At 28.8% G+C, this 15,257-nt stretch overlaps 4 protein-coding genes and 1 long non-coding RNA gene across 8 annotated transcripts; 1 reads left to right on the top strand and 4 right to left on the bottom strand.

Annotated features, from left to right (window-relative positions):
* Positions 1-80: 80 nt before the first annotated feature.
* LOC112685332 lies at positions 81-2,271 on the bottom strand. Of its 2 annotated transcripts, none has more exons than XR_003148782.1 (4): positions 1,582-2,271; positions 1,433-1,515; positions 808-880; positions 81-412 (listed from the first exon to the last, which is right to left on the bottom strand). It is a non-coding gene; the product is annotated as an uncharacterized LOC112685332 (long non-coding RNA). The 2 variants fall into 2 exon arrangements; XR_003148783.1 differs by having other exon boundaries at positions 82-367.
* A 2,490-nt stretch (positions 2,272-4,761) lies between these two features.
* LOC112685313 (general transcription factor II-I repeat domain-containing protein 2B-like) lies at positions 4,762-5,379 on the bottom strand. Its single transcript, XM_025557151.1, has one exon. The coding sequence runs from the start codon at positions 5,377-5,379 to the stop codon at positions 4,762-4,764; it is 618 nt and encodes a 205-aa protein (XP_025412936.1).
* A 3,303-nt stretch (positions 5,380-8,682) lies between these two features.
* On the top strand, positions 8,683-10,203 carry LOC112685323 (inhibitor of growth protein 5). Its single transcript, XM_025557166.1, has 6 exons — positions 8,683-8,879; positions 8,941-9,179; positions 9,248-9,356; positions 9,412-9,513; positions 9,603-9,853; positions 10,041-10,203. Exons 1-6 carry the CDS (start codon positions 8,843-8,845, stop codon positions 10,140-10,142), a joined length of 840 nt encoding a protein of 279 aa, XP_025412951.1. The 5' UTR covers positions 8,683-8,842; the 3' UTR covers positions 10,143-10,203.
* A 131-nt stretch (positions 10,204-10,334) lies between these two features.
* On the bottom strand, positions 10,335-11,522 carry LOC112685322 (beta-1,3-galactosyltransferase 6). Its single transcript, XM_025557165.1, has 2 exons — positions 10,812-11,522; positions 10,335-10,722 (listed from the first exon to the last, which is right to left on the bottom strand). The coding sequence occupies exons 1-2, from the start codon at positions 11,435-11,437 to the stop codon at positions 10,437-10,439; spliced, it is 912 nt and encodes a 303-aa protein (XP_025412950.1). The 5' UTR covers positions 11,438-11,522; the 3' UTR covers positions 10,335-10,436.
* A 1,184-nt stretch (positions 11,523-12,706) lies between these two features.
* LOC112685331 (single-pass membrane and coiled-coil domain-containing protein 4) lies at positions 12,707-13,542 on the bottom strand. Of its 3 annotated transcripts, none has more exons than XM_025557180.1 (2): positions 13,365-13,542; positions 12,707-13,272 (listed from the first exon to the last, which is right to left on the bottom strand). In XM_025557180.1, the coding sequence occupies exon 2, from the start codon at positions 13,170-13,172 to the stop codon at positions 12,969-12,971; it is 204 nt and encodes a 67-aa protein (XP_025412965.1). In that variant the 5' UTR covers positions 13,173-13,272; positions 13,365-13,542; the 3' UTR covers positions 12,707-12,968. The 3 variants fall into 3 exon arrangements, with proteins under 3 accessions (XP_025412965.1, XP_025412964.1, XP_025412963.1); XM_025557179.1 differs by having other exon boundaries at positions 12,707-13,213; positions 13,365-13,541; XM_025557178.1 differs by having other exon boundaries at positions 12,707-13,193; positions 13,365-13,540.
* Between the last annotated feature and the right edge of the window lie 1,715 nt (positions 13,543-15,257).

Consider the following 15,257-nt stretch of genomic DNA (forward strand, 5'->3'; position numbering starts at 1 on the left):
CCATAGCTCTCCCCTAATATTTTATGGTAAATCAAAAAAAAAAAATGAATGTAATTAATAAGTTTTAAAAACACATTCAAAGCATATATTATACAAAGAAAATAATTTACATTAATGCTAAAACATACTGGGTTTACTATTATCCTTATAATATCACATAAGTTTTAATTTATATTCATTTCCTTTCATCCAAGTGTAAAAACTGATACTATAAGACTTATTTATACAAACCGAAAATATAACATTCAACATACATAATTGAAAGAATGAGTTGAAAAATGCATGGCATACCATGTTTTCTTTAGTTTATAGTTGTGTTTGTTTTTATTAGTTAATCATTAGTACCGAAGTAGTAACTGCATTATTCCTTAACAAAGAAAATGTTTAATGAAAACATACAACAGACATCTCCCTATATAATGTGGAAATATAAATCAAATCGCATGTATTTAAAACAAATATATAATAATATAACATGATTTAAAGACACAATATCAATGAAAACATCCAATAGATATCTTCTAATATTTTTTAGTAAAACATATAAAAATAAATGTGTAATTAATAAATATATTAAAAACACATTTAAAGCATATAGTATGTAGGAGGTAAAAATCACAATTGATTCACAGTCGAACGATGGACTTAATAAACATATGCGTCAACAATAGAATTATAAAAAGTATTGCATATAATTTGATTTTTAATTTTTATAACTGTTTGAAGTAATAAAAAAATGATTTACAAAAAAATACTATAAGACTCATTTACTAAAACAAATATATTATTTTAAAATATAATACATACCATGTTTTTTTCATTATTTTATAGCTGTGTGTGCATTTTATAATATCATTACAGCATTTCACATCAAATCAATCTGGTAAACAAAATATATTTTATATATTGTATCAATATATAATATAATATATTACATACATTGCAGGTGTATGTAATGAAAACATCCGATTACCTATATCTCCTCATATTTCTCGGTAAAACAAAAGCTCTGTTCTAATATATTTTGGAAAAACGAATAGTAATTAATGTAAAATGTAATGTAGTACGAAAAAGATAATTTACAAAAAAGGTAGAGAACCAACATACTCAGTAAATTTATTTCATAACGAATTAGAAAAATAAATCAATTTGAATGTATTTAACATGTTTAAAAAAAACAAATTTCCAATCATTTAACGTAATATAAAGACACGATTAAATCGTAGTCGAACGATAGACCTAATGAACATAGGTGTGAACTACAGAATTCTAAAAAGTATTGTATATATACTTTTTATATCCGATTGTGTTTATAAAAATATCATTGATGTCAATCACGTTGCTTTTTATTTTTTGGTAAGACGAATAAAAATTTATGTAATCAACAAATTTTAAAAACATGTACAGTGGAAAGAAAAAAGGTAAAACTTACCGGGTTTTCTTATTTACATTACATCACAAAAGTTTTAATTTCCTTTCGTCCAAGTGTAACGACTGATGTTGTAACACTCATAACTAAAACCGAAAAAAATAACATTCAATAAGCGGTGGAACGAAAAAATTTCAAAATGTAATATATACCGAGTACTCGTTGTTTTATAGCTGTGAACGTTTTGAACAGTATCGTTAGCACCGAAGACCCTTTGAATTCAATTCCTTTCCATTCAAAAAAAGTATAAATAAATCAAACAACAGCTATCTCCCTATATCGTTTGGCAAAACAAATCGTATTGAACGTACTTAACGCTGATAAAAAAACAAACTATATTTTAAACGTATTATGATGTTTTCTTCGTTTCACAGCTGTGTGTAAGCGTTCAACAATAACGTTACACATCAAATCAACATGAGTAAAGAAAAACGGATAAATAATTTTCGGTAAAACAAATCGAATATGTAATAACATGTATTAAATAATACGATTGAAGCGATGAAAACGATTTCACAAAAAAAAGTTTGAAACGAAAAGAAAAAAACGGACTTGACGGACGGCGGAAAATAAATAGAAAAGAAACCGCGAGCGGGATCAACACTCCCGTCGATAAGACACGGCGGCGGTGGTTGATAACAAACGGCGGCGGCGAAAATCAGACGCGACGGACGGAAAACAAAAACAGATTCCACGGGAGCGGAAACGACGCCCGTACAAGTCAACGGCGGCAGCGTATAATCCTGCAAAGAAGCCGGGCGGCGATGGCTCGGAATTGAACCTGGACCTATCGGGACCTATGCCTACAACCTGCCATCCTAACGAGTTGGAAATTACGAGAAAGATTTGGGCATTTAAACCGTTCGACGGGGACATAAGGTAGACGGAAGACCGATCGGTGATGTCACGTGCGGGCGAAACGTCACGGCGGCGCGAGAGGCACAGGTACAGAACGCTCCGATTGGGCTGGTGCTTAATGGTCGGACATCTTGGATTTTCATCCGGTCGCATCGGGAAAACGGTGAGTCGGAAAATCGAACGGACCGCTGAAATGGAAAGAGGAGACAAAAGTCTACGGGAAACGGTCGACGGAAAAAGGAAAAAGCGTCCGCGGGATTTAAAAATTTTTCCGACCAATCACCGGTCGGGGAATTATTTTAATATAATAGATAGATAGATAGCGATGGCCAGTAGGAACGATACATGGCAAAAATAGCCGGTCTGCCGTCTGCGTTAAGGCGAAATGCCTTTATACCCGCATAATAAAAGTAATAGTAATATGTTTGGGAGAATTTCTTATATAATGATAATATAATAAAAATATAAAATATATGTAATGATAATATTTCTTAAATTATAATATAATGTGTTTGATCAAAACAATATAAAAGATAAAATTATAAAAATTAATAATAAAAAATAATAAAACCTAACTTATGCCAATGGGGGGGGGGCGAGGACCTTCGGCCCCCCCTTAAATCCGCCACTGAATACTCACAAATGAAATGATACGTTGCCTGTATTATCTTTAGAGGATACATGACAAACAATGCAAGTACGAACCATAGCTTGAAGACAAATGATAATTCGTACAGAATCGGGAATACTTCAATTTGTAAAAATGTTAAATAATTTTAAAATAAAATGCGTTAACAATAAAAATATTTGTTATCATCATAGATATCTTCTATTATCATTATGAAATAAAACTAATGATAAAACCCCTTGCTAAAGTGAGTGCACTATATAAAAGCAGTCTATCTCTCATCCACATTCCGGACCGCGACCCCTTGTATTGTTAATATATGATTGGCCTATCCATTCTTCTATTATCTATGACAACGACAATGTATTTTACAATACCGTTAGGTTAGCACTTGACGGGAAAAAAATCGACTGCTATGGCATAAAACATACACTCTTAGATTGTAAATAAATCACTCTAGAATGATTTTAGAGTAAAAATCATCATAACAAATTTTAATGCACACTATTGCGTACTTTAGATAATAATCTCGAAGATTATAAAAAAAATAGATGAATTAATTGTGGGTTGACGAATCCATCCAAAAATAAACAGCTGGACATGATACATATTATATCAGATAGCAGTATTAGTGATCGTTATATTAGTATAATAAGTATTTATAAACGTATAAATATTTTTTCAAATAAACACCACTTCATATGAAGCCTATGGAAAATATTTTCAAACTATTACACCCATCGTTGAAATATTGCGAATTTCTATTAAATTAAAAATGTTAGATAATTTGATGAAGTTATGTCAAAAATCAAAATAGGGATCAAATAATAATGAGAAAAAAGTTTGGGTCAGCTGACCTCCCAAACCTCCCATAGGTCCGCCCCTGAATACCAGCCACTTCAGCAACTGTAGAATGAAATTTTTATCTCCTCCACCAATTATAAACTTGAATGTGATCAAGGATAACAAAAGAGCGCTTAAATTAATTTAATTTGTATTACTTCATTGTTACAGAAATAGTTATAATAAATTATATTAGGGGCGGGAACCTTTTCAAAGGAAAGAGCCATTTTTTTAAAAAATTACAAAACTATAATATCCAGGGAGCTGCACAGGTTTGAACAACTTTTTTTTTTTTAATTGTGGTGTATAAATTATTACTTTATTAGTAAATATTATTAAAATAAAAATAGTATTATTATTTCATTGAAAAATTGGTAGGCAATAAAAACATAATAATACGTCTTAAATGTAGACAATATGGAAAAACTTTATTTCATTAATTCATTATTATTATTAATGTTTATACAAATATAATATTATTTAATTAAACACAATAACATACAAATAAACGTATCTACTTAATATTGGTGGGATTTTTGACACTGAAATTCTCCGGACAGCTTATTCAATTCTGGAGAGTAATCTGTAGTTTTCAACTTCAAACAAACATTAAGGCTGATATCATTCAGTTGATTTCTTAATTTATTCTTAATAAAGTTCATAATTGAAAATGTTTGCTCAAAATGTAAGTAGATCCAAAAATGGTCAAAATTCCGAAAGCAACCATTTTTAATTGGCTGAAACTTCCGGAAGACTGTTCCATACGTCAAATATAACTTTCTCTTCTTTTTGAAATTTAGCGAGTTCCGTCCATTTATGGTTCGCAGCTAAAATTCCTTTTTCCCTTTCCAGATTTTCAATATCCGTTTTCAAATTCTCAAATTTTGAAGGTCTTTAGTTTTTAGTAATATTAATTCCAATAAAAATAGTCTTTTCTCAACAGATGAAAACGATGGAAAATGAATTTGTCCAGTCACCGGTGTGAGTGATGATGTCAAGAAATTTAACGTGAATTTATATTTTTGAAAATCTTCAAATCAATAACATAACCTGAGCTTTCGGTGTACTCTTTTAAAGATTCAAAATGATCAGGATTTCCGCTGTCAATATCTTCTGAAAAAAGTTGAAGTTGTTGAAAGAAAGAAAGAACAGTTTCCAGTAGCGTATGTGCTGTATTTCCCTTAACTTGAAGCTTTTTATTTAAGTGATTTAGGAATGAAGTCAAATCTACAGAAAAATACAATTTTTGTAGCCACATATCATCGTAAAATTCAGGGTAATTTATGTCTTTATTCGTTAAATAATCTTTTATGGGTTCGAAACAATCTGTAAAGCTCTTCAAAACAGCCCCTCTCGATAACCAACGTACATTACTGAACATTAGAAGATCCTTGTATCGAGCATTAACTTCATCAAGTAATGCACGAAACTGTCCATGGTTCAGAGCTGAAGCTATGATTTTGTTAGTAATTTTCACAACTAGTGATATAACTTGGTTAATTTTAACTGGAAATGTTTGAACACATAAAGCTTCTTGATGAACAATACAATGAAAAGATAATAGTTCATGTTTCACATTTTGGCCAAAAAGAGTAACAAATCCTTTATATTTACCAATCATATTTGATGCAAAGAGATATCAGCTTATCTAAATTGATTTCTTTCTCTTTACAAAATTCTGTAATTGCAGCGCAAATGTCCTCTCCTTGAGTTTGGCCTTTGAGTGGTAGAAAACCCAGTAATTCTTCATGAACACCCGTAGACGAAACATATCGTCTCATTAAAGTGAGTTGCGCGATGTTTTTAACGTCGCATGATTCATCACAAGCTAAGGAAAATACAAGTGATGACTGCAGATCGGAAAACTGTTATTCTGTGACGTTTTTAGCCATTAGCTCTATCACGAACAGTAGTTGTCGACAGCGGAATATCTTATTATTATTACTATATATATATATATATATATATATATATAGTGTGTTTCCTTTTAAAGGTAACAATAAATAATTCTGTCCAGTGACATCGGATTAATATGCGGTTTTCAGGAGGGGATAGGGAATACATAAATACACATTTTTTAATGATTTTTACATTTTTAGATCTTTCCGTGTGCGCATGCGCAATACAACTTGCATTTTTTTAAATGGCAACATGTGTTTTGAATACCAAATTCGGATAGACCGAATTTTTTTAAGTCGATTTGGTCCTTTTTACCATAGTTTTAAAATCAAATCTGACTAAATGGCAACCAGTCAAAGTTTCGATTAAAATTATTGAATTTTTCACCAATCATATTTATATTTATATAATCAATCTATATTTGGTATACTTATTTTAATTAAATGTTGTATTAACACTATTGTCACAATATTAAAAAATAACAAATAATCATATGTATATTAAAATAAAATAAAACAAAAAAAAATTGGTTAACAAAAAGTAATTCTTAAATAATAATAATTTAATACAAGATATAAAATAGCAATATAGGTATATATATATGTATAAAAAAAAACAATATTTCTTTGGTGCATACAATGGTAAATATTTACTTTCTGAAGAATAAAAAATAAACTTGAAATATTATTTAAATTTTACTATATGAATTAACAATAATATATTTTACATAATATCTGTACTCATGTTAGTTCTTCTATTGCTTAAAATTTGTTTATAGAGACTAAATGAACATTCAACATCAACAGATATTAGAGGTGCAAACTTCATGTAAACAACTACATTAGGTATAAAATATTCTGGGAGATTTTCATTGTTTCCACATAAAATGTTCCCAACTTTTACTAACATTTGGTAACCTTTATTTTTTTAACATAATTGAGACACTTTAGTATTTTTATTATGTTACTCGTTTCACCAGGTATATTGGTTAGTTTACAGATAACAGTTTGTACAATCTCCAACAATGAAACAAAACTCAAATATTCTAAAAAATGCTAAATGAGCTAAATATTCCCTAACCTATGATAAATTCTCAAATATGCAAAAAAAAAATTTCTATAAGCTCAGAATTGAATGAATCCTCCACATTTTTTAATCTCATACAACTGCATAGACTAAGTAATGATATGTAAAAACATATAAATCGGGTCTTTAATTATCACTTTAATAACGTAGGCATAATAAAATTTATATTTTACGGATCTCGATATATTGATATTTATCCAAAGAGCCGCATGCAGCTCCGGAACCGCAGGTTCCCGACCCCTAAATTATATTGATGTAATTGTTACATTTTAAAAATCAAAAAAATATAATAATTTTTATATTTTAATAATTTTTTTTCTTATAAAACCTTTTTTATATATTTTACTATTATATAACATGTACAATTAATACAAACTATAAATACCTACTACAAAGACTATAATACTATAGTTTATTAATACTTTTATTTTATTAATCTAATTATACTGTCAAATTTGAATAACGCGTAGTTTTATCCATGGCCATTCAAATGGAAGGAGGGTAATGGGACCATTTTGCCCCAGCCCCCATTGTTGAAATATTTTTTAGGGGGCCCCATAAAGTCTTGATGTATAATAATTAATAATAAAGCCTCGATTACATTGAACAATTTTACACACTGCGTGTCGGCGATTAAAGTCAGTGCATTTTTTAAGAAATTTTCACTGGGTGAAAAAAAATGTTTTTCTCAAAATAGTCAATGTATTACCATAGTACGATTACAGTATTACACGTTTTTTCGCTTTATTTTGCCCAATCTTTCAAAATATTGTCGATAGAGAATAATCACTGGGCGACATTTGTGTCGCCTAGTTAACTAGTTAAAAAATGCACTGACTAAAGTTGTGCGCGTGTGAGCGTGTAGCGACTTGTTTGATGACATTGAACAATTAAATTATAAATAATATGAATAATATTCAATTATATTATGTAAGTATGCAGTACATGAATTTAAATGAGCTGGATTGGTTAAGGTTTTGAAAAATACATTTACAAGAATTTTGTTATTCTCAGTGAGTATTTTGTTTATCATATCTTATTATTATGGTCGAAGGGCCCCCAAATTAATTTACCCCTGGCCCCGAAAAACCTTGAGATAGCCCTAGTTTTATCAGACTTGTGGAGAAATGTTATCCAAACGCCCCTCTACAATAAATATGTTCTAATCCAATAACTCACAAATAGAGTTGGGAACAGTTGTCCGAAAAATGATAAGGACCGGAATCAAAAGACTGCGGCATAAAATGTGTTGCCACAATTTATAAATACTGTTGACATTAACAGGGGTGGCCAAATTGCGGCTCGCGAGCCGCATGCGGCCCTCGTCATAGTCGTATGCGGCTCGCGGTCTTATTTACAAAAACCAAAATATTTTAATTTTTTTGTATACATTTATAAAAAAAAAAAATTTATTGCATAAATACGAGGCTATAGTGTACAGATTAATAAACAAAAAAAAAATTTATTTATATGAATAATAAATTAAAAAATTAAACATCAAGTTAAATTTGTTTGCGTGGTATTTTTTTCATGTCCACTTTTTTAGTAAGCTTCTTAAGATCTGGTTAAATTGATATAAGAGTAGTTCTTAGTAATTCTGTGAGATGATCATTAGTGAAATTTTAACAATATTTTGACTTAATTATTTATATATATATATATATGTTTATCAACTGTTAGCTTTCTTAATTACTTTTGTAGTATAGAAGTACCGATTAAATAATTTGACTCTTAATATAATCTTATTAATACATGTGGCTCGTGTACATAGACATGTTGGCCACCCCTGACATTAATAATATTGTTTTTGGTGGAGCGTTGACTTCGAGTGAATTTCGATGTAGTGACTCGTACGCAGTGTTACCAGATTTCACAATGGGTAGGTTAGTGGTAACGTAATCTACGATCGTACGTTATCGTTCTAATCTTGTGATATCAACAGCAGAAATTTATGAGGCAAATTTCGTATTTAAAAAGCTGATAAAAAAATATATAACAAATTCAAGTCCGTTGTTTACAGTTAACGTTTCTTTCAGTATCTTTTTTTTGCATTCCTCCGTCCCGTTATGTTCATCATTATTTGAAATAACTTTGAAACGATGACTTCGGCGCTATATTTAGAACACTATCTGGATAGTAAGTAACCTACTGATATCTTGGGTCATATTAAAATACTTAATATTCTTGTTATGGTTAGGTTTAGAGAATCTTCCCGTAGAATTACAACGGAACTTTACCTTGATGCGAGATCTGGATTCAAGAGCTCAGGAGCTAATGCGCAGCATCGATAAACTGGCCGATGATTATTTGTCCAATGTCAAAGGTTATTCAGTAGAAAAAAAAAATGAAACCATGACAAGCATTCAACGTCAGTTTGACAAAGCAAAAGAGTATGGCGATGATAAAGTTCAATTGGCTATACAAACATATGAACTGGTAATTTAATATTAAACAACAAAAATAATTCTAGAACTTTTTCACATAATTTTCTTGTAAACGTTCAGGTCGATAAACATATTAGAAAATTAGATTCGGATTTAGCACGATTTGAAGCAGAAATTCAAGATAAAGCCATCAATGCTACAAGGAATGTTGAAGAAAATTCACAAAAACGTAGGTTCCTTTTTTGTTTTTATGATTAAATAATTATTAAAGTATTTGTTTTTAGGAGGACGTAAAAAAACTAAAGATAAAGAAACTAAAAAGAAAAGTGCATCAAGTGAAGAGGAGACCATTACTAAAACATCTAAAAAGAAACAATTAAAAAAAGGTATGTGGTTATATTTTATTTCATTTAAATTAAATTTAAATAGTTTAATAATTAATATTACACAATTGTTGTTTACTAAAATTGTTTAGGAGGTGCTAAAACAACAAATACTGCACCTACAAAAACTCCGTCTGTGAATGTAGTCGCCAATCCGACAAATCCTACCAATAGCGTAGCCAGTGTTGCGGTAGAGGCTGGTTCGCTCACTGGTGCATTAGTTGGTGCTGGAGTTGCACACTCGGCTGAAGTATTAGACATGCCAGTTGACCCAAATGAACCTACATATTGTTTATGTAACCAAGTTTCCTATGGTGAAATGATAGGATGTGATAATCAGGATGTAAGTATTTTCATATTAATTACAATAAATTTATTTTAATTTTCATAAAATATTAATTTAGTAAGATTCTGACAAATTGATTAAAATATGATTATATTACAAATGGTTTAGTTCATTGTCACTTCTTTATTATTAAGGTCTTGAGATTCATTTAAATCTTATTTTGTGTTTATCATTATTATTTTAGTGTCCTATTGAATGGTTCCATTTTGCATGTGTCAAATTAACAACAAAGCCCAAAGGAAAATGGTACTGTCCGAAATGTATTACAGACAGGAAGAAAAAATAACACTGTATTGAAAATAATCACATTTTTATATGTATGCATGTACAAATATTATTAAGTAATTATCTTCAAATAACAATAGTTATATTTGTAATTGAATTACCTACAAACATTTTTTTTTCATTTTTTAATAAAATAAAAGATTATCTTTTTATAAAAAAAAGATGGTTATATTTTTTTATTTCATAAAACAGATAACTAAACAACACTTTATTACTGTAAAGATATAAAATAAATCATTTGAAATGAATCATATTTATTACCTAACACCAGTCTTTTTTTATATTAAAAAATGTCCTATGGAAGTAACGAGGAATTTTTCATACAACATTTAGATGGCATAACTTTCCAGTCATACTCATATGAACTTATATCTTTGTATTCTTTGTTGCACATCTTTCCTGTTTGAATAATACGTGACCAATACAGTTTCATCACTTGTGGACTGCGTTTGTGTGTTACCAAATGATTGTTAAGACAACCACGACTACGATATTCAGTATCAAATCTTCTGTCATGTTTTCTTGTTATATTTAACGGAGCTAACCAAACACCAACAGATACATCTTCACTGATAAACAAGCTAAAAAAAATAATCGTCTTAAAAAAATTGAATAAGGTCATGTTTTTTCACAACATAATATCTATAATAAAAATTATTAAATTTCTCACCTTAAGTAATCTTGATTATTAACTATATACATGACAAGGTCCTTAGATAAAACATAGCCACCTCCTAAGGCATATGGTAAATATTTGTCGCATAATATCCAATCCGTTTCTTTCCATTTTCCAGCTCTTTTAATATGAGCATTACCATCAAAGTATCCCCAGTAAAATTTATTTTTTGGAGCAAAATTTAGTTCATTGATAATTTTGGGAATGTCAACAAAACTGTCATCGTCACATTTTAACAAATATTCAAAGTTTAAGCTACGCACATTGTCAAATGCTTTCAATAATTTAAGACTAAGTAATCTGTATTCGTCAGTCACATCTACCTCTAATATGTCATTATGTACCAGTTTTTCTGCATTCAAAAATTTGTCCTGTGAGGAGACAAATCGCACTTCGACATCATCTTTTGCTTGAGCCCATGTTTCTCTAATGGCATCTCGACGATTTTGATTTTTCACTGCCGATATGACAAGCACAAGTAACTTAAACCTAGGCTCTTTCGGCAAAGTGATTGACTTGAATGTTGTTGTATGCAAAAAGAAAAGAGTCAACGTACATCCCAGTATGAATGACAAATTTGCCAGAAAAAAATATATCAAACGTTTTTGATTCAAAAACATTAGTTACATGATTCATTAAAATATTAATTTAAAAAAAATTCATTACAATAACATGAAAGTATTGTAATTTATTGTAATAAAAATCGGTAATTATTTTGTTAAAAATATATTCATGTTCTGAAACATGATTTTCATATTAAATACACTGCTATTTAACATTACGAAAATAATATAAGAAATATAATGTCGAAATGCAAATTTTTAAATTAACCTAGGAATCACGAAATGAGATATGTACATTGCTTATCAGTTATCAATTCGATATAACTATATATATATATATATATGTATATAACTTGTGATTAATCAGTAATCATTACTATAATATCACAAATTGCATAGATATCTGTAGTAAAATCACAGAACTGATTTAATCTTTTCTGTAGTAATAATATTGAATAGATTAAATTTAATTTTTTCATAGACATAATATATTATGTCCATGAACATTGGAGTACCTACTCTAATGTTCATGATTATGTCAATGATTTTCTATTCTATTCTGGGGTAATATCACAAATCACAATAGATTAGTGTTGCAAGGACATAATTGTATGAAGGAAAATAGTCCAAATATTTTTTCTTGATGATGTTGGATGGAGCTTGATTTCAATTCACAGATAATAGGAAATTCTTCTATTATCTATGCATAAATTACAAATTAACTTTTTTATCACACCAACATTACTAAATTATTTCTAAGTCCTTTAGTTCATTCAAAATAAATATTTTATTTTTCTTTAATGTAAACATTCAAAAAATAAATTTACACAAAAAATATATTTAGTGCAGTTACATTGTTGATCAAAAATTTAACAAACAGTTCTTAACATTTTCTAATGAGACTAAGATTCTTTGTAGTAATTTTTAAAAAACTATATGTTCTGTTGATATTTATCATGTTAGATATTCTAATTTAAATTAAACTAACATGTTTACTTCATCAATTATATATTCCTATTACTTACTGTGTATTTTATTTATATGTTAAGGATTTCAGCATTTTGAAAATATCAAAAATTCTGTGTATTGTTAAAATAAGTAAAATAATTAAAGATTAAAGGAAAACTAATATATGAATAAAAACAAAAATTTACAAAACAACAAACTTTAAGTAATTGTAATTAAAGATTAAAATATAAAATAATTATAATGAATATAATTTCTATTAAATGTAAACAAGGTTAAATACATTTTTATGTAAATATCAAAACAGGTAGGTATTCAATTATCTTCGATATTACTCATAGATGAAATAAAACAGACTGGTCTAATTAAACAACTAATTATTGCATAATTTAATAAATTTGTTTAATGAATTATAAAAACAGAATTTACGCATTTAACGTTTACATAGCGTCTAAATGTTAATATTTGAATCATGCATTTTACATGTAAGCACACAACAGATCACAGAACATATTATTAGATGAACAAAATAAATAAAATAATGAAATTCAAATTTTGGAATGATTATACATATATATATATATAACAGAAGAGAACGGAAAAGAAATAAAATATGCATTGTTTAAAGTGGTTTCTCAGAAGCCATGAAGTTCAATGCATTTGGATGCACCTTTAAGTAGATGAACAGTGTGATGAGTGCGAATATGACAGTCAGAGTGGGTAAGACAACTGAAACGACATTTTTTTTGTTCTCCAAAAATTCCCTCTTCCTTTCCTTCTTCTGCTTGCTGGTCTCCTTTGGTTTATTTGTACGAGAGTTCCTCATAATTGTTGTTTTCTTGAGATACTGCGAACAAGAGCACAATACTACACAATTGTTAATAAAGTATGCATTCGTAAACAATGATCGATGTAACTAATTGGTTCTGAAAAAAATGTCCCAAATAATATATTGCACAAAATATGTCAGTTCTCCAGTGCAAATGGATAGGTTTATAGTCAATGCAAAATAACTTACATGAAATCGAGAACACGAGTACAAAAATAATATCCGTTGTTCTTGAGACGAACGACAGATAACAAATATCCGTGGTACGATAATTAACTCTGGAATAATTAGCTGCTGTTGTTTTCAATTTGCCACGAAAACAAAAACTACAACGCAAAGCGTCACTTTTATTTGTTTACGTCAACGATAACAATAAACAAATCATCACCGGGACCGGAGCGCTGGTGATGGTTCATAACCACTAACTGTGTCTACTGCTATTATCAGTAACCAGGTCGCAATTATTACCAAATACCAAAAATACCAAAAATCGTATTTGCTACCACAGAATCACAGTGTAATGAAGAATCTTCCTTATACACAATACTATGAAAAATTTCGATAGCAAAGAACATTCGAATCGTTTAATGACGGATAGATTCAGATCACAAAATAAATTATTTGGTAAACGGTTTGACGGGTTGAATATTTAGCTTTTTTAAAAGGAGGGACTAATAGAAAAATAATATAAGTAATATCATTGATTATAGATAGTAATATATAATATATAATATCCATAATCAATGGTAATATAGAAACACAGAATAAATGAAATCAGAATGGTCAATGATAAGATTTTACATAGGGAACATAAGGGACTTCAAAAATCATCGGGCCATTGTTTTGGAGTTCCAACAGCGTGACCACCTAACACATAGACTGATAATTTACTTAATTACAGCTGCTCTTGTATTGTAGCATTTACATAAAATTATTGAAAATTAATTTTATATTTCAATTCAATATTAAAATTCATTAAATATATGCCAGTTTGCCACTAGTAATATTGTAAAACGGAATAATTTAAATTTATTCTGTGATAGAACTATGCCAATAGTAATTTTCATTGAATTTTTACAGCAAACTTCACTCCTTCCATTGTATTGTAAATAAATAAATAATTTTTTTTGATGTACAATAAATACGAAATTTTTTTATTTAGAAATTAACAAGGTTTAATACACAATATTTATTGAGTCAATACAATGAACTATGAAACACATGCATGTCAATGTTTTCTAAACAATTACAGAATAAATGTTATCACTTTTAATATGAAGAAATTAGTACTCCAAAAATATGGTGGCTGAATTTTGCTTATATTTAGAAGTAACCATTCTGATTTCATTTATTCTGTGATAAAAAGTACAATAAAGACTTGACCTTAATATGAATAGTTTAATATCCCATGGGTAGAGGATAAATACTTTAATTAGAAAACTGCAGTACCTATAGTCCTATCCAACTTCTATTGAGTAAAAAACTAAGAGTTACATTTTTAGTGTACAAACAAAAATTTTAACTAGAAGCTGTCTCAATCTATAGAAAAATCACATTAAATAAAAAACGATAAAAATATAAGTATAATTCGACAACAAAAAAAAAAAAATAAGTAATTTTAATATAAAACAAATTTGATAAAAAGTGGTTAGTTTCCAGATGATAAAGTAAAAAATGGACTGAATTCCGAAATCTGAAACAAGAGCTTTTTAGCGAAGGATGAAAAAGGAAAGGTATTGAGTAGAAATATTCAGTGGTGAAAAACAAAAGATATTACAGATATCAGATATAATATAATTATGTCTGATGAGAAAAATACGTTTTGTTAATTTTAGTTTTAGTTACTTTAGTTTTTAAAAGCTTAGTAAAAAGCACATACGTCAGTATAGGTAGTTATTTTGAATATGTTTTAGTTAAGTTGTAAATAGTACCTTTAAATAAAAAATAACTAAATAACAGACAAATTTAGCTGTAATAAATATCCCGAAATCAGAAATTCAATGAGGGCCAGCGAGAGGGTAGGTCAGGGTCCTGGGTATCAGGTAATTGGTCAAAATATCCAAGGAGAAAATATTCAAATTT

The sequence above is a fragment of the Sipha flava genome, unplaced genomic scaffold (assembly GCF_003268045.1).
Source record: "Sipha flava isolate LNK unplaced genomic scaffold, YSA_version1 273_pilon_pilon, whole genome shotgun sequence".
NCBI lineage: Eukaryota > Metazoa > Arthropoda > Insecta > Hemiptera > Aphididae > Sipha > Sipha flava.